An 18,913-nucleotide genomic window follows, 5' to 3' on the forward strand; every position below is an offset into this window, starting at 1 on the left:
GGACATTGCCTATTTGCTGCAAGTGATGTACAACAAGTGACTAAGGGGTGTGACAAGCTCACACACTTGCCTGTGAGCATCCACCTTTATCATCAAACAAAACAAAGAGCAGCACTGCACATGTTGGCTTTCATCATCACACCCTACCTACCGTGTTACCGCAGGCTGTAGCTTTATAGCTTGCCTTCTGCATTTTCCAGTAAAGGACGTTTGTTGCTATTTCTGTTCATGATTTTCACTTTATTAATGTACAGATTCACACAAAACATTATGTTCTTGCTAAGGCCATTTCATTAATAAGTGTTCTTAGTAGAGAGTTGTGTACCGGGGGGGAATACAGCAGGTTGGCAGATCGTCATTTTAAAACTGTCACAATTTACCACTGCTATACTGGAGGACATGCTGTAGCCTACTTATACAGAAGTAACAATTGTGTTCTAATATTTACTCCAGAGCACAGTAACAGACCACATAACCCCATGGGTACAGTCTTCTGGTCCACCAGCAACATAAGCATCTTACCACAGCTGTGCACAACACTGACAATTGGAAAAATGAAAAAAAAAAAAAGCATAAAATCCTTGTCTTGGTTCAGCGTGACATTAACAAAAGTGAAACCTCACAACCACAGTGTGCCCTCACTGGGGCTCCCACAGTGTTGGATCCAAGTCAAGACAAATCTCACTATACGAGGGGCTTTTGCTTACCAAGGAAAGAAGCAAATTGAACAAGAAGGGTTCCAATCCTGTCCTACTGCATGTAAGTTCAGCAGCAGTTACAGCTTTGGGTCCTCTTGTACAAAATGAGACCATATATGCAAATAATCCAACTTATGCTATAAGATTATCTACCTACCACGCTGGCTGTGTCCTAAGCCAAGTGTTTTGTGGCACAAACATGTGAAGAACTGGTAAAGCCATGGAACATGCTGGGAAAATAACACTTAGTTCTTCCTTCTGATGAGCTAAGCATCTCAGGTGAAGACAGACCAGGACCACAAGCTAAATGGAATTCAAAATATTTCTCTGCCAAGTCTGTGGAATAGATGTACACAGACCAACTTGTTTCAAATTGTAGAGAGAGTTTTGGTGCAAGCAGAGGTTAGTTGTGTAAAAATGCATCTGAGAAATGAGCAAACTGAAGCTGCGTGGAAGACTGAGCATCTTCCCAACTCTTCAATGCACTCACCTTGCCAGTTTTGCAGAGTTCATGGGTCTTGTCTTCACTTTCTGATGCACAGAACAGTCTATGAAAAAATTAGTGACTGGTGAGATCAGTTGAAAAAAAAAAAAAAGGCATTACCAGGAGAATTTTTGGTTTTCTTTTGCATAAGCAAGCAGTAGATAACACTACCACTTCAATCGCACTAAAAGTCTTTTAGGTCAACAGGTCAAAGGTTGTACTCCAATAAGTTTCCAGATACAAAACAAATTGAAGAGAAGTGCGAAAGCCAGCATTCTGGCTGCCGCAGTGCAAGCAGCCAACTGTTTTATCGGGACAAAAAAGGAGCAGAGTCCCAGCAGTGCCCACCAAAGCTGTGCATGGGGCTACCACGTCGGTCCTGTGCTGGCCGTGGAGGAGGGCCCACTTAAACAGCATTTGTGCCACACTATGCAGCCCTTTTTTACTCTTAGCCCAGCAGCAGGGCAACTGAAACACACTTCATCACAGAGAAAATACTAAGTGACAACTCCCTCTGACAAATTGCATAGGATCACAAGTCCCTCAACATACACACCTGAAGAAGGTAGCTTCACCACCACTAGTTAAACAAAGCATTGCACACAAGAGCCTTGGTTGCAGACATTTTAAAACGTGTTTCTAAAATTACTACAAGAATTTTTAGTGTCTCCATCTTTTCAAAGCACACTCAATTCCTTGGTCACCCACACAACGAAGACAAGATTCCTGTTTAATACCAAGTCTCCTTCAACACCTTTGCACGTCACAGCAACAATGCAGCACAGCCAACAGCAAAAGGGTCAGAAACTAAGGGGTACTGCCTGGCACACACAGAAGACTGGTAGTAGCGACAGCAGGAGGAGTTCATGTAGATGAGAAATTAGAAAAATATATTATTACTTGGGTCTAGTCATCTTGGGGTAGGAGGGATGGGGTGCACCACAAAATAAATAAGTGGAAAAATAGATCCAAGAAAATATAGAAGAGCCTTACATTTCATATTTAGATCTTAGATACAAAATACACAATTAACTAGCTCTACTCCTGACAACTCTTCGGAGGGCTGACACCAATCTAAGCAGTCCTGTCCTCGACGTGTAATGCATTTAGCACTAGGTTGTTACGTATGCTGTATTTATACATGCACACATGTATCTGTATAGGATGGATACACACACATGCACATCGTACCTAAGAGTCACAAAGCCTTTCACTAGCACCATTAAAAAAGCTCAATCATTAAAAAAAACAAGATCCAAAAGGTATCTGGCAGAGGTCCATTTAAAAATAGGAAACAGTAACAACACAGCAACAGAACTGAAGCTATCATTTGTACTGTACGGGCATGGACGAAATATTTACATGCTCAACTCAGTGGTACTGAACCTTAAGACAGAACAGCAGGGGGAAAAAGTAGTTCAAGTGCAAACTTTGGGCTCATCAGCTAACCAAAAACAAAGATTTCTGCCAGCAGTGTTTCTTTCACCCTAGAAAGATCTGCCAGCGATACCCAGAGCAACCTCTCTCATCTACCCATGTTATCACAACAAAGAGCAGGATACTAAAGAAACATATAACTCATTTGTCATATAAGCAACAAAATTAAGCTAGATAGTTTTATCACGTATCCCATAGTGGTCCTTGGCTGTAACACAAGAACAGATTACTTAGGCTGCATGCCACAAATACCACGAACAATTCACTTCAGGTCCCCATCCCCTTCTCCTTGAATTGACTTTTTGATGCGAAGCAACATGGTTGTAAGCCACTGATCCAACCGCGATATTGAATCGAATTCTTTCACCTATTAAAGAAAAAAAAAAAAAAAGGAACAGCTGAAGGTAACATGTTAGAAAGCACAGATGCTATACTGCTGCAAAAGGCGCATTCTGCATTTCTCAAAGCATGGTCTTTTAAACCTTTTACTCTTCCCAAGGTAAAAAAAATAAATATAATACACAAAGAACTATAAGCCATTGTCGGGCACAGGAAGGGGTTGGCATAAACCCCATGAATAAGTGATGGTATCTTTATTAGAATGATTTGTTTCTCACTCCGAGTTAAAGTACTACATTTGGGACTTGCTAGAGCACATGCTGGAAGCAGCTCTGCTAATTTCTACCTCCTCCTCCTGGACATTTCGTGGCAGGACGGGGAAGCCTGCCTGCTGTTTTGCCCCCCCGGACTCTCAGCTCCAAGCAAGGTCGCTGTGCTCAGAGCTCAGGCCTCCAGTTACCAAACACGTAACACAGCACACCAAAACCAAGACAAAAGGGGAGGCCGCATCACAGAGCCCCAGAAACAGCCAGCCACACAACACCCAAACACTGGTACTTACAGCCTCGGTGTATGCCTCGCAGTTCTGCTCCTCATGGGCTTCCAGCAGTTTCTAGGAAAACACCGTAGGAAACTTAGAAAATGCTGCTGCGTGCTCCGTGCAGCTGGTGCACGAGCTGCTCCCTGAACCCAGGAAAGGGGACTGCAGGACACCGCCTTCCCTGCCCCATATGTCCAGCAGCAGCACCTTTGTAACCCGTTAAAACGCCAACCCAGATTTTTTTTTATTTTTTATTTTTTGAAGTTAACCGGAATATCATATTTCTGCTGTTGCCACTCCCACAAGCTTGGTATAAATCCCATGCAAAGTGAGCCTGATGTCCTCTAAAATGTTTCGGTAAAAGACCAAAGACATGGCAAGGTGAAAAAGCACAAAGTAAAGGGCAGTATGCATTTCCAAACACGAGAGTGTTATTTTAACGTTGGCTTTACTTACTTTCAATAGCTTGCATTCCCGTGAATCTGTGAACGCTGGGAACATTTCTTCATATTTCTCAAGAGCAAGCTGAAAGAGAGAAGCACACCCTTAAGCTCTTTTCACACACAGTTCCTTGCTTTTTATTTCAGTTTTCGCCTTCTAGTCCTGAAACCACAGAGAGAGCTCGAGAAAGTATTCACAGCAAATCCAAGCATGCAGGGAAATGAAGAGGCGAGCTCAGAATCTGGCCTCAATCTGACCAGAGGTGGCTTTGGTTTGAGATATCACTCAGGTATGAACAAAGCAGGGACACAGACTGAAAGCAGAGCAGAAAGAAGGAAAACTCCCTGCATGCAACACAGCAGCTTTCTGAGCCGGGTGCTTATAAGGAGAATCTGCAACGTGTGCCCCAATTTACCTCTGCACCTCCCACTCCAGAAGCGCTGGGGCTCACCCTTAATTCTGCCCACACTGGTGGGTTTTGGTGTTTTGGTCATTTGAGCCCAGCAAACATCAGGTGAGAGCATCAGCTACGTGCTGGCCATCGCCCTCGCCCTGCTCTGTGCAGTTGTTCCCTGCTGCTCTTCCAGAACAGAAGTGGTGCACGGGAATTGATGCTGCAGCCTGGGCAGGAGCCACGCAGACCCCTGCACCTGCAAAACCAACGGCCCGAGCCCACTGACCTTGGCGTTCAGCTCGTCCACAATGAAGTGGCACAGAGCGGCCTTGAAGAAATATTCCTTCGCGCTGTACTTGAGCAAAGGGTTATCCATCGTGTTTGTTCCGACCTATGTGTAAAAAGACATTATTAGGGTCAGGAAAGAAAACTGCATCGTTAAGAACTGAATTAAAAACATGACAGCTGATTAAAATTAGACAGCACCCCACAGCTGTCTGCAAAACGTCAGTGGCTGCAGAAAGCTTTTGGGCAGCCAGCCAGAGTTCAAGTGCCCCAAAGAGCAGTTTGAGACCCACAGGCAGCCCGGGGCTCACCGCCTGCGCTGCCCTGGCTCGGGGTTCCACCCTGGGGCCTCGGGGCTGCCCGTCTGAGGCAGAACAGGGAAAGCAAAGTCCGCTCCGTGACAGCCTGCTCCACTGTTAGCCCCCCAGAAACACAAAAGCACCACTGCCGGTGTTCCCAGGTCAATATTGGACACAAAGGTGGAGCGCTCACCTGCTCGTAGATTTCTATCGCCTTCTGGTACTGCTCCAGCTGCGCGGCGTAGGCGGCGACCTTCAGCAGACACTTGTTGGCAGAACTGCAATCAATACCACCACCTGCTAAGTGCTCTCCTGTGGGAGAGCGGCCGTGCCCTGCTATCTCCCAGCACTCTGGTACTTAGCGTATAGAACAGCGGGACCCAGAAGCTGCAAATTAGGAGTTGTTTTTTTTTTTTTTTTATGGCTGAAATTAATACAGGTGGAAAAGGATGAACGCCTTCTGTTCAGCATGGACCACATTTCAGACACCGTTCAACCCCTCCGTGCTTTCTGTGCACCCAAAATGGGCATCCCAAGCCAGACAAGTCTTATCTTGGGGTGAGAACACAGAAATTCTTTAGAAACAGCTGGCGTGAAGCAGGCACGGGCACCCCAAGGTATCAAAGCTGCAAAGCTTCAAATATTTACGTAGAATTTGGGCATCTTATCAAAGGACATTTTAGAAGGGCCTGTTGGGTGAGGCATGGAAGCAAGTGTGCAATCTAGGACAAATCCCCATTTCTGACCCCTCCCGGCTCCAAGTGACCATTTCACAGAGACCGCTTACCTGTTGGACTCCTCTCCTTTGTAATAGTCCGCAGCCTGCTCGTAGTGTGCAATCGCCTGGGGACAGAAATGTTACGCTTGAAAACCACTTCTAAATTACAGTTTGGGGTTAGATCAGTGTACAGGGACCACCTTCCACTCTGCAGATGAAAGGGGCGAGATGACAGCACGCTGCAGCACTTCTGGTGAAGCGAGGCACCCACCAAACTCCAAACATGAAGCTGCCCTTGAGAATTGGACTGCGTACTCGTTAATGGCTCCAAGCTCCACAGCACGTTTAATAAAGGTGACACAGCTGTTGAGGTCTTGACTCCAGGCATTTAAAACCACAGTGCAGCAAGGCTGCTGCTGGTTTTGCCACAATATGGTAAATATTTTAGCAGAACTGTCCTGGCGCAGCAGTGCTCACTTGAAGTGGTGCTGCACATGGACAGTGAACGCTGGAATCATTAAGGTAGGTGGATAGGACCCGGTGAAGTGGAGCTGAAGAGGCAAATGGTTTTCTAGAACACAGTACCTAGGGACTGTAAATTTTCGTCCTGCAAACTTCAAGCAGAGAAAGATTTGCAGCTGGTCAAGCCGCTGGATGCTTGATGTGATCCTGATCACATCACATCCTGATCCAGGTGCGGGCTTCCTGCTGGAGGAGCTCCGTTACGGGAACTAACTTCAGCTACCTTCAAACTGGGGGTGACCTGCACGCACTCTTGTCTGACAGGAGATGAGTTTTGGCAGCCGTGCTGGCCCCGGCGCTGCTCTGGCCGGGCAGGGAAATGCAGCCGCGCCTGCAGCACCCGCAGAGCAGTGCCGGCAGGGTTTGCCATCCTCACCTTCTCAATGTCTACCAGCTCGGCCTCGTAGATCTCCGCGATAGTGATGTGATGCTTGGCAGCGATGGTGAACCGCCCCTGGGGAAGAGAAAAGGTGACGTGAGAGGGGGGCTCCCCCGGTGCCCCGCACACACGCCATCACAGAACGGCCGCGCCTCTTCCAACCACACGCACGGCACCCATCCACCCGCGAGCAGCCAGTGCAGCTCCTTACCATGTCGGTGTAGATATCAATAGCTGCATTTAAGCAGTTGATGGCCTCTGCAGCATGAGTGTTCAGGAAAAACAACACAAAGTCAGCCAAGGCGTCAGAGCCCCCACTTCAACACCTCCCCCCTCCAAAGCCAGCTCTCGGGAACATTTCTCTGCACGGGATCACAGCACAGCTTCTTAAATCAATACCTGCTTACACGTGTACGTGTGTGCACGTGGAATGACTGACACAGCGTTCCCCAGGGATTGAGCACGTTATGCTCCTCACCCCATCCCAATTCAGCCACCCCAAACACCCAGCAGAAGCCCTGCCAGCGAGTGCTACCTGGTGATTAGGATGGGCAAAACACAAACAACTTGCAGCCCTCAATCACCAGGCTGCATCCCTAAACACAGCGAAACTCACAACACCAGGCTTGTAAACACAAGGGGCTGCTATTTTCTAGGATTTTTTTTTTCCCCTCCCACGCTTACAGAACAGTGACATCAGCCCTGAGTGGTTTCTTCAGAGCTCTGCAACAGCTCTCTGGCATGGGAAAGCACCAGTAACGCTCCTGGGCTGCTTTGTCTGCGCACACTCAGCCATGATACTGGGCTCCCAGAAAACCACAACCCTGCTCTGCACAGCCAGACTGGAGCAAGACAGACCATTTATCCTTTTATCCCAACCCCAGCAGAGGTCCATCTGTTTCCCTCCCGCCTCCCCTCTGCCACGTGGTGGCACCCAAAGTGGTGCCGGGACCTCCAGTACCTCCCACTGCCACCCAGACCCGAGACCCTCCTCGGACAGGTGAACGTTTCTCCAAAACCAAGCTAAAGCAGGAAGCAAACGGCACCAGCGCGTCCCTCAGCACGCTTCTGCCTGGGGTCTCTCCAAAGCTTATCGAGGACAGCATCAGAGACAGCGAGAGAGCAGCTGGAGGAGAGGCCAGCTCAGCACGTGCTGGTCCAGGCCGCAGACCGAGGGGATGCTGACTAGGTCCCATCATCCAAAATAGTCCCCAGACTCCTGCTTCATTATGCGGTGCCATCTCCTTGCATAGGAGAGGTGCAGAGCATCCCTTCCCCAGGCTCTCATACCCCTTTTTCCCCTGAGGATGTCTCCTGACTTCTCTCCTCTCCACGCCTGCCATCCCAGCTGCAGAGCCAAGTTCTGCGAGTAACATTAAATTTTAGTAATTATCTTTCCTGACTGCTTTTAAGAGGGAGAGGCCCAGGCGATATTAAGGCTTTCCAGCAGCCTGCACTGAGGATCTGCAGGCACACAGAGCAGCTGACTACGAAAGCCTCGGCGCACCAGCTCCTACGCAACTAAGAAGATTTGCACGCCACAATCCCGGATTTTATCCCCCTTACCTTGTGGGTCTGCTTTTTTGTAGGCGTTCCCAGCGTCCACAAAACTGGTGGCCGAATCGTGCTTGCTCTGCAGCTGCATGTGCAGTTTGGCCGCCTGGCAGAAGGCATTTCCTGCAGCTGGGACAGATCACACAGCCACCCGCTGCACCCCTGTGCTCCTGCCGAGCGAGCAGAACTGCAGCAAAATGACAAAACCCAGCGCTCCCCAAGGACCCGGCAAGTTTTGGAGGTGCAACCACCCCAAAGGTGTTTTCAGCCCGCTTCAGCATCCAGTCCCACAGCGAGAGGAGCGAGCCCAGGGCAGTGCCTTTAGCAGGCTTCCCTGCAGGCTGCCAGCTTCGGTTTGGCGATGATGAACTACACCCAGATGGGTAACTGAACATAAACATCCAGGTCACCCCTCTTTGCCCACCCTCCCGGTATTTTAAACCACTGGGCAGAGCTCAGAAATCCCATCGCCACAGCGATAATCCCCACGGAGACAGCCCGGGAGGCACAGCTGCGCCACGAGAATTTGCAGGGAAATGCTCGCCATGAACCCCCCCCACACACCCCCCCAGCATCTCCACATTTCAACCGGGGCCAAAATGTTTCCCCCGCATCCCTTTCGCAGCCAGGACGGACACCCCGAGCAGGAGCAGGGTGAGGTGTTGAGGTGTTACACCACAGAGTTTCTGGCAGGGGCAGCCAGGCCCGCAGGCAGGCTGCGATGAGCGGCCTGGGCTGTACTCACCGCTCCAGTTTTTGGCTATCTTGAACATGTTCGCAGCCCTGGTGTACATCTCGCAGGCTTCCTCCACACGGGTGTTGCCCCTGGAAGATAGCAGAGCCCGTCACTGCCTGCTGGAGTGAAACACGGCCCTGAAACGGGGCCGGGAGCTCAACCAGGCCTCGCTGGGGTGACCCGGCCTGCTGCAGGTGGCTGCCTCCACTGTTAATTAAAGGCAGGTTTCTTCACAGGCTTACTGCTGCCTTCAATCACACGGAGTCCTCCTGACACCCTGGCCGAGCCAGCCTAGCTGGAGGGAAGCTGGGGAGAAAAGCCCCGGTTTTGCCTCTTTTTTCCTCCTCCTCCTGACAGACAATCACATTTCATTCCTAAGCACAGCCAGCTTCTTAGGCCCGCTTTTCCTGCCCTTGCAAGAGGCGTTTTGCACAAATTGCAGCCAAAAGAGGCGCGAGGTAAAGGGAAACCCCCACAAAACATCCCAAACGGGCCGCTTTCTGCTCCCAGCACAAAGGAAAAAGGAATTAAACCCAAACTGAAATGCAGGCAGTGGCCGACACGCAGAACAACCCCGAGCAACCGTGACTGCTGGGACAGCAGAGCCCAAGCAGAACCTCTCACGAGGGGACAATGCCAGGAGAGCGTTTGCCCCTTTTTCTTCCGCCCAAAGCTTGTTTAGGAATCACTCGAGTCTATTTTTAGCCCAAGAAAATTCAAAATTCACCTCTCGAATCTGCTGGCTCACGCCGAGGGTTTTAGGGCAGCCAGGATTACGCCGGGAGCCCGCCCCGCCTGCTGCATCGGCCTCAGGGCAGCGAGGAATTTATTTGTACAACTTCTGCTTTGGGGCTGGGGGCACTCCATTGTTCCAGGCTGTGGTTTAAAAACGTCAAAGCCTCCGCGGCAGCGTCACCAGAAACGCTCTTTTCTTTAAGCAGCTATTTTTAAAATGGCACGCGGAATAGAGCTGGAGGGAGACGGAGCTCCTGGCTTTCCAGAGCCCTTCCAGACACAGCTCCCTCGCCCCCACAAATACCTGCTCTAACAGAAAAGCCAGGCTGGGCGCAGCAGCAAAGGAAGCTTTGCGATTTTCCCCCGGCTTTTTGTGCCGGTCTCATCCCTGAGCAAAGTTCAAGCCGAGTCCTGCTTTCAAGACAAAGTCTCCGAATTGCGATTTCAGCAAAATTTCCTTGAGAACATGAAATCCTCGGGCGATTCCCCACAGCGGAGCTCCTCTAGACCGAGGGATGCCTTTGGCACCCCTCCAACCCCCCTGGACCGTGCCGTTTGGGGGTCCCTGGAGCTGCAGCCCCTCTCTGGGTCGCATTGCTGCAGTGACACCGCTCCGAAAAGCCCCCTGCGAGCGCTGCAGCTTGTAGGGCCGAGGGCTCTGCCCCTCGCTGTCGCACAGGGACGGGGAATTATTCAGCAAAATATGGCTCTGGGCTGCGGAACAGCCAAGCTGCCGGCGCGGGGGGCTCCAGCTGCTCGGAGTTGGGCACCAGGCCGGGGATGGCAACCCCAGCAGGGGATGCGCCGCCAGCCCCGCTCACGCCTGCTCGGCAGCAGCGCTGCAGCAGCGATGCTGCAAAGGAGCTCGCCCCTCTTTCCGGGGGGCACCCCTCGGATGCTTTCTGGGGAGAAGCGGCCCTTTTCCTGGGCAAACCCTAGGGAGGGCCAGAGCCCCTTAGGGCCAACAGCTCGCCCCCTCCGCTATGGGGGGTATTCGCGTCCCTGCTTTGCACCCCTGGCTTTGCACGCATCCCCCCCCCCTTTTTTTTTCTTTTTTTTTTTTTTTTTCATCCCACCCGTTTGCACGCCGTGCACCCCCCCCTCGCTCTTTGCGCACACCTCGCCGTCCTTTTTGCACGAGCTCGGCCTGCGAGCCCCAAGGATAACGCCGCCCCCCCCCCCAGCTCACCCGAAGAGCCCCCGCAGGAAGGAGTGCGAGCCCTTCACCCGCTTCTCGGCCTCGGCCATCAGCTGCACGGCCTCTCGCTCCTTGCCCGTGCTGTCCATCGCGGCGCAGCTCACGGCCAGGCCAGGCCCGGCACCGTCTCCTCCTCCTCCTCCTCCTCCTCTTCCTCCTCCTCCTCCGGAGGCGCGGCCCCGGCGGGCGCGTGCACGGGGCAGCGCAGGGTGCGCGCTGCGCGCCGCAGGGTGCTGCAGGGCATGCAGGCTGCACCGGGCAGGATACACGCGGCGGGGGGCACCGGCTGCAGCGTGCAGGGGGCGCGGTGCACCGTGCACAATGCCCCTGCTGCAACGGTGCACCTTGCACAATGCACACATTGCACCTTGCACAATGCGCACGCTGCACCTTGCACAATGCGCACGCTGCACCTTGCACAATGCGCACGCTGCACCTTGCACAATGCGCACGCTGCACCTTGCACAATGCGCACGGTGCACCTTCCACAATGCGCACACTGCACCTTCCACAATGCGCACACTGCACCTTGCACAATGCGCACACTGCACCTTGCACAATGCACACATTGCACCTTGCACAATGCACACATTGCACCTTGCACAATGCACACGGTGCACGCTGCATGGGACGCCTGTTGCAGGACGCGCACGCTGCACACCGTGCACACCGCGTGTTCCATGCTGCACGCCCCCACCCCACAGCAGCCCTCGCGGCAGGGACACGATGCCCACCCCGCACACAAGGAAGCGGGGCAGGTCCCAGGGATTTTGCCTCCTGCGTTTCGTTGCAATGTGCTTGGTGCATTACAGTGGCACAGCGAGGACATGTGGAAACTCTTAAAACTGCTTCTCAAAAAGCATCCCAACACCTGTCTCAGCAGCTGCAATCGATCACCTTTTGCACTTCTGCAACAAGGGGGAACTGTGCAGGGAGTTACAAGCAATCAGAAGAGTTAAAAGAGTTAATGCAATACAACCAGAATAGTTAAAAGTTAATACAATCAGAATAGTTAAAAGGGTATTTGAACGGGATTTCACTCTTGCAAATAGCTCTGGGAAAGAACTAAGGAAAACAATGTTCTGGAACAAGGCAGTGCTCTGCTACAGAGCGGGTAAAGCTGCACAACAAGAGGGTGATGGTGATTCAAAGATCGAAGCCGAAATTCCTTTAAGTGGTATATTCTTTATTGCAGCGCTGGATGCACGGGGGATCTCTCCACCTATCGTGCATACCCAAAGCGGAAAGCAGTCTTGAATTTATACAATCAATCTATCAATATTCTACAAGCACCTATACATATGCATTACCTATCCCCCCCTTCCCTCGCTTCTCATGCTAATTAGCCTTTTGGTACCTTGCGCCTGCGTAGAGCCTCCCAAGAATTGTGGGCAGGGGTCTTTGGGAGGAAGACCCCGAGTCTTCCTCACAGTGTACTTTTCACCTTTGGTCAGGAATCTGCTGAGCTGGCATGTTTCTTAATTGCAAGCGCTGGTTGTTGCTAATTCTTCCATTTGTTGTATCTTTATAACGAATTCCAATGTCCAGTTTTGAGATTTATAGTCCTTCCATTTGTTTCTCTGTCCGTCTGCCACTTCCTTATCATGAGTTCCAGTGTCTTGTTTCGAGATATACAGTCCTTGGCTGGGGATTGTCCTCGCCTCCCCAATGCCTCCTTAATCAGTTTGTTTGTTTTTAGATTTGGCTCTACTTTTTTACGTTCCTCTCTTAGTTTCCACAGGATTGCTGAAGCTTTAACACAGGGGGTAAAGCTGAAGGTTATGCTCTGGGCAGAAAGGTCTGTTCCTGGGGCCACTCTTCATCAAGCGAAGGGCTACAGAAAAACCCAGAAGCACAGGCAGGAAGCGTGCCCATTTTCTGTCTCCCACACATTTGTGTCCCAGCCCCAAACTACAGCCGAGTCCCTCCTGATTCGGTTCAGCACCAGTGCCCTCGCCACGTGGCTGCCCGTGGCAGGACCGGGTGGCTCTGTCGGTCCACACGGCAGCTGCTCCACCACGGCCCCCAGGCTGATTTGGGAGGGAGAATTCTCTCCCTGGGTCCATCTGCTCCGGGTGTTTCAGTGGGCTGAGACAGCACTAATTCGTGACACGAAGCTACTAAAACCTAACTCAGGCCCATCCACTCATTTTGCAAAGGTGACCAAACAGCTGCCGAGTGGCAAATTCATCCAGGCTCGCTCTGGGCGCAAAAACCAACACCGTCCTCCCAGCTCCCAGCCTCCCCGAGGTCCCCTGTTAATCCCACTCCCTCTTCCCCACGACAGAAAGCGGCCGGTGCTGCCATGGGTCAGCAACTCACCTCAGTTCCCAGCAGGGTTCACGATTTGGGCTCGACTTTGCTACCCCTGGCTCTGTGCCTCTGGACTACAGCTCCCGGCGAGCCCCACGCCAGCCTCCCCGCCGGGTGCTGTGCCGTCACCGCTCCTCCATGGAAACACTCGGATCACGTTGCCTCCTCGCCTTCTCCCCTCCTTGCCCGTGTGCTGTTAAAGGTGACATCGCGGTGCTTCTGCAAAGCCAGAAAATCATGGTGTCGACTCCCCGGTTAAAAATACACCCCGTTTTGATTGGCAGCTCCAAAACAGGGCTGCAACCCCCCAAACCTGCCATCTGGAGGAGGCTTTCGCCGTACTGACAGCACGTGTTTCTTCTCCACCTGTTTTTCAAAGCGCCTGCAGCAGGAATTCATTAATATATAATTAATTCGCTTATGTGGGTCTGTATCCCTGCCCCTAGAGCTATTTGCATGTGCACAACGCAACGCTGATGGCATCCTTCCAAGCTGGCTGGGAAGGGGCCACACTCTCGGTGCCCCCCAGCCCCGGGAGAACATCACCGCTGCCCGCAGGGTCTCCGCGTGGCCTCTCCAGCAGGTTCGTGCTGTGCTCCACTCCCCGCAGCCCCTGAGGTGCTTCCTCCAGCAGGGGCACCCGAATTTCTGCACCTTGCCAGGATCCTGGTTTTGGGGGAGCGAGCTGGGCAGGCCTCCCCCAGCACGAAGGGGTCCGCCTCGTGGCACATTTTAAGGTTTGCTGCGGGATGTTCGCCGTGCTGGCTGACGGTGTGATTGCACAGCGAATGCAGGACGTGCCGTTAATTATTTCTACTGAAAGAGAAATACTGAATAATTAATAGATCTGTATTGAACAATTAACAGAATGGGGGGGGCCATGCTGGGAAAGCTGGGGCAGAAGTCCCCAGCTGGGGCAAATGCAGGCTGCTGACCTCATTGCAAGACTGGGAGAAATTAGATCCAGGAACGTTTCCGATATCCCCTTGGGATCCAAAGCCAGAACTGCCAGACAAAACCGAGGTCACTATTAAAAGCGATCACTGTTACACACCACAAAGAATCTGAACAATCCCAGGTGTTGTTTCCCTTCTCTGGGCAGGACACAATGGAGCCTTTTTGTCTCTCTGACCTTGGGATACTAACAGAAAACAAAGCTATTCAGAAGATCCTTTGCCCCATGGCTGCACAGCTCTGCCATCTAATCCTCACCCTGGAATGGGAAGATGGGATGCATCGGGCCTTTCCCGATTTAGAGGAGAATGCAGAAAAATTAGCCAAAGCCACTGAAGAACTCGCTTCTGTTGCAAAAAGGTAATTTTGCTGGGTGGCTCCCAGGCAGATTTGGGGGCTGGGAATGGGGAGAAAGGGACAGCAAAGAAACTGTGAGCTGGGGGCACGCGCAGGGCACAGTGCCTGGCCCTCCTGTGCTCTCTGCCTGCATCCTGCTGGAGAGAGGGGAGGTGGGAGGAAGGGACGAGGAGGAAGGGATGGTGGGCAGAGGAAACGCGGTGCGGGCACTACTCACGGGACGGACGAGCTGAGCCCCGTGGCTTCTCCTGCAGGTTGGCTGAGGAGGCCGGCGATGAGGTGTACAAGGAGGAGACGCGTCCTGCAGCCGAGTCCCTCGTCCTGGCGGGGAGACACGTGCTGCTGGCAGCCCGCGAGCTCTGCGCACACCCGGACATCCCTAGCCACAGGGAGAGGCTGGCTGCGGCTGCAAAGAGGGTCCTCGCACAGGCCGGGAAGGTAGCACCTGATGGGGATGCTGCTGAGGCGAGCAGTGGGGGAGGCTGGGCTAGGAGACAGCAGGGGGAAGGCTGCAGGAGGACCACGATCTCCCCTGCGCAGGGCAGGGGCTGGGGAAGCTCCGGTTGGAGCCGTGGGTGTTTCCTCACCTTGTGCTCTCACCAGGGGAGGTCTGCTGGGCAAAACACCTCTGCTCTTCCCACTCTGACCGTGTTTTCTGCTGTGCTGGTTAGATCCTTCAGATCGAAGACGCCGCCGGGGTGAGGAGGACAGTTCAGGCTGCCAACCGGCTTTTGGAGTGCCTGAGCATGCTGCGGGCTGCAGGGAACGCGCCAGCACTGCTGGCTGATTTCCAGAACTTTTCTGAGGCCTTCCTTCTGCTGAACAGTCTGACAGCAAAGCACCTCGAGGAACTCGGAGATTCTCCTCGAAGGACCAGCTTGGTCCAAACTTTGCAGCTCCTTCACAAATGCATTCCTTTGCTCCACGCAGCCAAGCACAGCCAGCTGAAATGCTCCCGGGATCAGCAAGTCAGCCTCTCCAAGGACTGCTCCTTCCAGCTGATGGAGAGGACCATCAAAGAGCTTGTTTCCCTGCTCGTCGACAACCCAGGCAGCAGGGAGCTACAGGACAGAAATGGGATCTTCTCCCAGCATGTGCGCAGGCTGCTGGCTCTCCTCTCTCACCCAGACCCAGCGTACCTGTCCGACAGCGAGTTCAGCGCTCACGTGGAGGCAGTTATCTTCTATTGCATGCTTCTAGCAGACATGTCCAGGCCAGATCTCAAGCAGGATCTGATAAAACACTGCTGGGTTCTCCTGCAGCTGAGGAAAAGTATCTGCTGTCACAGAAGCAAACCAGATGGACAGACAAGGCCAAGCTGGGGAAAAAGCAGCCTGGAGGAGAAACGTCACACCATGAGAGAGGAGGTGGAGAATCTTGACCAGGCAGTGCTCACAGCTACCCTGCACCAAATCCTCGACACCTTCTTTGAGGCTAAAGAGCCCCTGAGGCAGTTAGTCGAAGAAGCCCGTAGCCTTGCAGGTGCAGGGTGTTTTCCAGCAGTGCAAGGACTTCTAAAAAAGCTTCAGCCCCTCACCGCCACCTTCTTCACACACGCCCAGCAGATGCTCAGAGTGGCAGACTTTGTTCTGGCCAGGTGCACCGAAACACAAACTGCTAGAGAAATCCAGGACGGGGTAGAGTATTTAAGGAGACTCCTTGCCGGTCTCCCCCCACTGCTCACAGAAAGGAGCAGAAATGCAGCCCCGAGGAGCGGCGCTGAGCAGCTACAGTCCCTGTACCACGCGTGGGCTGGAGCGACAGAAAGCCTCCTGCGGTGTTTTGAGGAGACAGTCGGCATGTGTGAATTCCTTAAGCTATCCATCCAGGAGATGGCCAAGCTCAGGGAATGGTGTGAAGAGGCCCTGGATAGTCAGGACCCCGAGAGGCTCTCCCGGCATGCAGCTAACCTCACCCGCTGGGCTCGCTGGGTCGCTGAAGCTGCTGGCAGGTACGTGGATGGTGCCACAGACCCCATTTTCAGGAACGGCTTGCGGGTTCGGGTTGAACAGCTGGCCGGCTCCATTCTTGAGCTGAAAGCAGCTGCAGCCTTTTGTCCAGAGAGCCTCTCCTGCCTCCAAACGAGGGATGTCTTTTCAAAGGCACTGAGCTGTCTGATGGATACTGCTTGCCGCGTCCAAGACGGGCTGGATGGGGCCAACCACCCAGACATCCTCAGCCCTCTCCGGGAACGAGTACGGAGCAGTGGTGTTATGAGGGAGCTGGAGCTCGGCCCGTCGTGTGCTGGGCTAAAAACCACCGCTGCTGAAGCTGCATTGCAGGAAGATGCCCGAAGGCGCCCACCTTCCCAAGCAGGTCACTTACACCCTGATGTTGCTCCAAGGAAAGGAGATGCGCTCCCTGTCATTGCAGCACTCCTAGCAGCAACGAGAGCCCACGATACAGCAGCCGTGGATGCAGCTTGCTCTGCCTTGCGCGAGCTCTCCACCTGCTGCGTCGAGGCAGCAAAGGAGGCGCTGCCTGTGGCTGAGGCTCCCCTGGCAGAGACGCTGGGGCAGTACCTGAAGATTGGCTCACTGACGCCGCGTGTTATTAGCTTGGCCAGGGAAACAGTCCCAGGGCAGCTCCGTCACCCGGGCAAACTTCTCCAAATGGCACTCTCGCTCTCCGAAAGGATCCGTGAGACCAAAGAGTGCCTAGCAGCTGTGGCAGGCTCTTGGTACAGCCTGTCCCAACAAGTGCTCAGCTTTATCTTGTCTGCTGACTTCACGAGCGGCAAACAGGCTTTGGACGAGACCATGATGGGCTTAGCAGGGGCAGTTCAGTTAGCAGGGGACATTGCCAGCATGTGTGGTAGGAAGCAAAATCCCGTTTTCCCTGCGGTCTGGGAGAACTTTCTACAGGTCCAGGCCAAATTTTCACATGCTCAGATGAACACCAAAGCGTTACTTGGGAAAGCAATGTCCTTTGAGGGCTCCTGCAGGTTGGGAGAGGCCAGCCTGGAGCTGCGCTGCATCCAGTGGGCTGTCAGCATGCGTGTTCTCCTGGGTGCTATGGATCAGTTCATAGGCAGGGACGTCCTGTTCCTGAGGGAGCTGAGAAGTGCCATGAAGAACAAGCTTTGTTCTCAGAGCCTCTTGGCTGCTGTGTCTGAGAACTCCCTCAGGCTGCAGGAGGCTGCCTGGCTCTCTTACTTGTCCTGCCCTGAAGACCGTGGTCGCAGTGAAATCCTAGCCCTCAAGGAGGAGATAAAGGTGCTAGTGGAAGCACTGCTGGATGCCTCCAACACCCTCTTGGTCTCCCCGCTGTCTACTGCCAGCTTGTACATTCGCTTTGAGCTCCTGCAGACAGACGTGGCCCTCAGGGTCAAGGCGCTGCTGCTCCACCTGGAGGAGGCCAACACTGAACAGCTACGGATCATCCGAGATGTCCTTAGCCCAGCCCTGTCTCCCCTCTCCGAGGGAGAAAGGGAGAAGAGCAAACAGGCTTTTGAACAGAAGGCAAATCAGCTACTGGCCAACATTCAGTGGGTCAGCACTACCCTCCACGATGTCCTGGAGACCACCGCTCAACTGCAGTCGCAGGCAGACCTGCTCTCCGTCGCAGACCACCTCCTGATCCTGACGTCTGATGCGGTGAGCAGCGCCAGCCAGCTCTTCCAAAGCCACCGGGACCGAGGGCATCTCCACCTCGACAGCATCGTCTGGTACTGGGCAGCACAAGCACACTACCTCGTCACGCTGCTTCAGGCTGTCCAGGGCATCGGTGGGCACGTCCTGGAGCTCCTGAGACAACGCTTGCAGAGGGCAGGGAACTGCTGCTCTCCCAGACAGCACAGCAGCGTAGCCAAGCTCTCTGCAGCCCAAGAGCTTGGTGCTGTGAGCCACACAACATCAGCAGAAACTCACCTGACTGGGGGTGCACGCACAAACAGAACGGCCAGAGAGGCACATGAAACGGTACAGGAATTTTTCCCCTAGCGAGTCTTAGTGCAGCATAATTGTCAGGGCTGTCAGTCAGCCCAGTTACCCTCACTGGGGAGTACTGGGGTAACTGAGGTGGGCAGGGACCTCCTGGGAGTCAGCAGTCCAAGCCCCTGCACAGAGCAAGGCCAACAGCCGAGTTAATCAAGCTGCTGGGTACCCCATACCACTGAGCCCTGGGTGTCCGACCCGACAGAGAGCCTGGCATAAATAAACCCATCTCCAACACCCTGTTTCCGAGGAACTGGTGGCTGTACTGTCCTTCCTTTCCCTAAAATACCACCCGTCTCTGCTCAGCTTCTCATCTCCCCACAGGCTTTCCTCAGGAGTACTGGCCACTCTGTTCCCACCACAGCTGCTGCCAGTTGCAAGAAGCTGGCAAAAGCCTCAGCAGCATGACCCAAATCCCTCTGCAAAGCAGGTCAGAGTGCTCATTTCTCTACCACAAACACTGTCAGCTTGCAGGACAGCTCTCACTTGTTTGGAAATAGCTCCAGGAGATGATGGCATGGGGCATTTGGACTTAATAGTCCCCCTGTGGGTGAAGGCAGGGGAGAAAGGGGCTGGGTGGGAGGGCTCAGTGAG

At 53.2% G+C, this 18,913-nt stretch overlaps 2 protein-coding genes across 3 annotated transcripts; one reads left to right on the forward strand and one right to left on the reverse strand.

The window, feature by feature from the left end:
- Positions 1–219: 219 nt before the first annotated feature.
- Positions 220–14,735, reverse strand: NAPB (NSF attachment protein beta). Of its 2 annotated transcripts, XM_072035207.1 has the most exons (14): positions 14,602–14,735; positions 14,009–14,078; positions 13,387–13,889; positions 13,083–13,292; positions 8,837–8,916; positions 8,104–8,220; positions 6,749–6,795; positions 6,535–6,612; positions 5,706–5,761; positions 5,112–5,196; positions 4,621–4,725; positions 3,956–4,024; positions 3,521–3,571; positions 220–2,986 (listed from the first exon to the last, which is right to left on the reverse strand). In XM_072035207.1, the coding sequence occupies exons 5-14, from the start codon at positions 8,883–8,885 to the stop codon at positions 2,882–2,884; spliced, it is 762 nt and encodes a 253-aa protein (XP_071891308.1). In that variant the 5' UTR covers positions 8,886–8,916; positions 13,083–13,292; positions 13,387–13,889; positions 14,009–14,078; positions 14,602–14,735; the 3' UTR covers positions 220–2,881. The 2 variants fall into 2 exon arrangements, with proteins under 2 accessions (XP_071891308.1, XP_027308986.1); XM_027453185.3 differs by lacking the exons at positions 13,083–13,292; positions 13,387–13,889; positions 14,009–14,078; positions 14,602–14,735 and adding an exon at positions 10,752–10,916.
- LOC140002076 (uncharacterized) lies at positions 13,987–18,870 on the forward strand. Its single transcript, XM_072035203.1, has 3 exons — positions 13,987–14,387; positions 14,639–14,822; positions 15,056–18,870. Exons 1-3 carry the CDS (start codon positions 14,182–14,184, stop codon positions 18,323–18,325), a joined length of 3,660 nt encoding a protein of 1,219 aa, XP_071891304.1. The 5' UTR covers positions 13,987–14,181; the 3' UTR covers positions 18,326–18,870.
- Positions 18,871–18,913: the final 43 nt, after the last annotated feature.

This window comes from Anas platyrhynchos, chromosome 3, assembly GCF_047663525.1.
Source record: "Anas platyrhynchos isolate ZD024472 breed Pekin duck chromosome 3, IASCAAS_PekinDuck_T2T, whole genome shotgun sequence".
NCBI lineage: Eukaryota > Metazoa > Chordata > Aves > Anseriformes > Anatidae > Anas > Anas platyrhynchos.

Coding starts and splice junctions, on each gene's coding strand:
- NAPB (XM_027453185.3), bottom strand. CDS start 10,849: ATGGACAGCACGGGCAAGGAGCGAGAGGCCGTGCAGCTGATGGCCGAG. Junction 4,726..5,111: donor CGATAGAAATCTACGAGCAG/GTGAGCGCTCCA, acceptor TTTTACACATAG/GTCGGAACAAACACGATGGA. Junction 3,572..3,955: donor GGGAATGCAAGCTATTGAAA/GTAAGTAAAGCC, acceptor GTGTTTTCCTAG/AAACTGCTGGAAGCCCATGA.
- LOC140002076 (XM_072035203.1), top strand. CDS start 14,182: ATGGAGCCTTTTTGTCTCTCTGACCTTGGGATACTAACAGAAAACAAA. Junction 14,388..14,638: donor CTCGCTTCTGTTGCAAAAAG/GTAATTTTGCTG, acceptor CTTCTCCTGCAG/GTTGGCTGAGGAGGCCGGCG. Junction 14,823..15,055: donor TCCTCGCACAGGCCGGGAAG/GTAGCACCTGAT, acceptor TGTGCTGGTTAG/ATCCTTCAGATCGAAGACGC.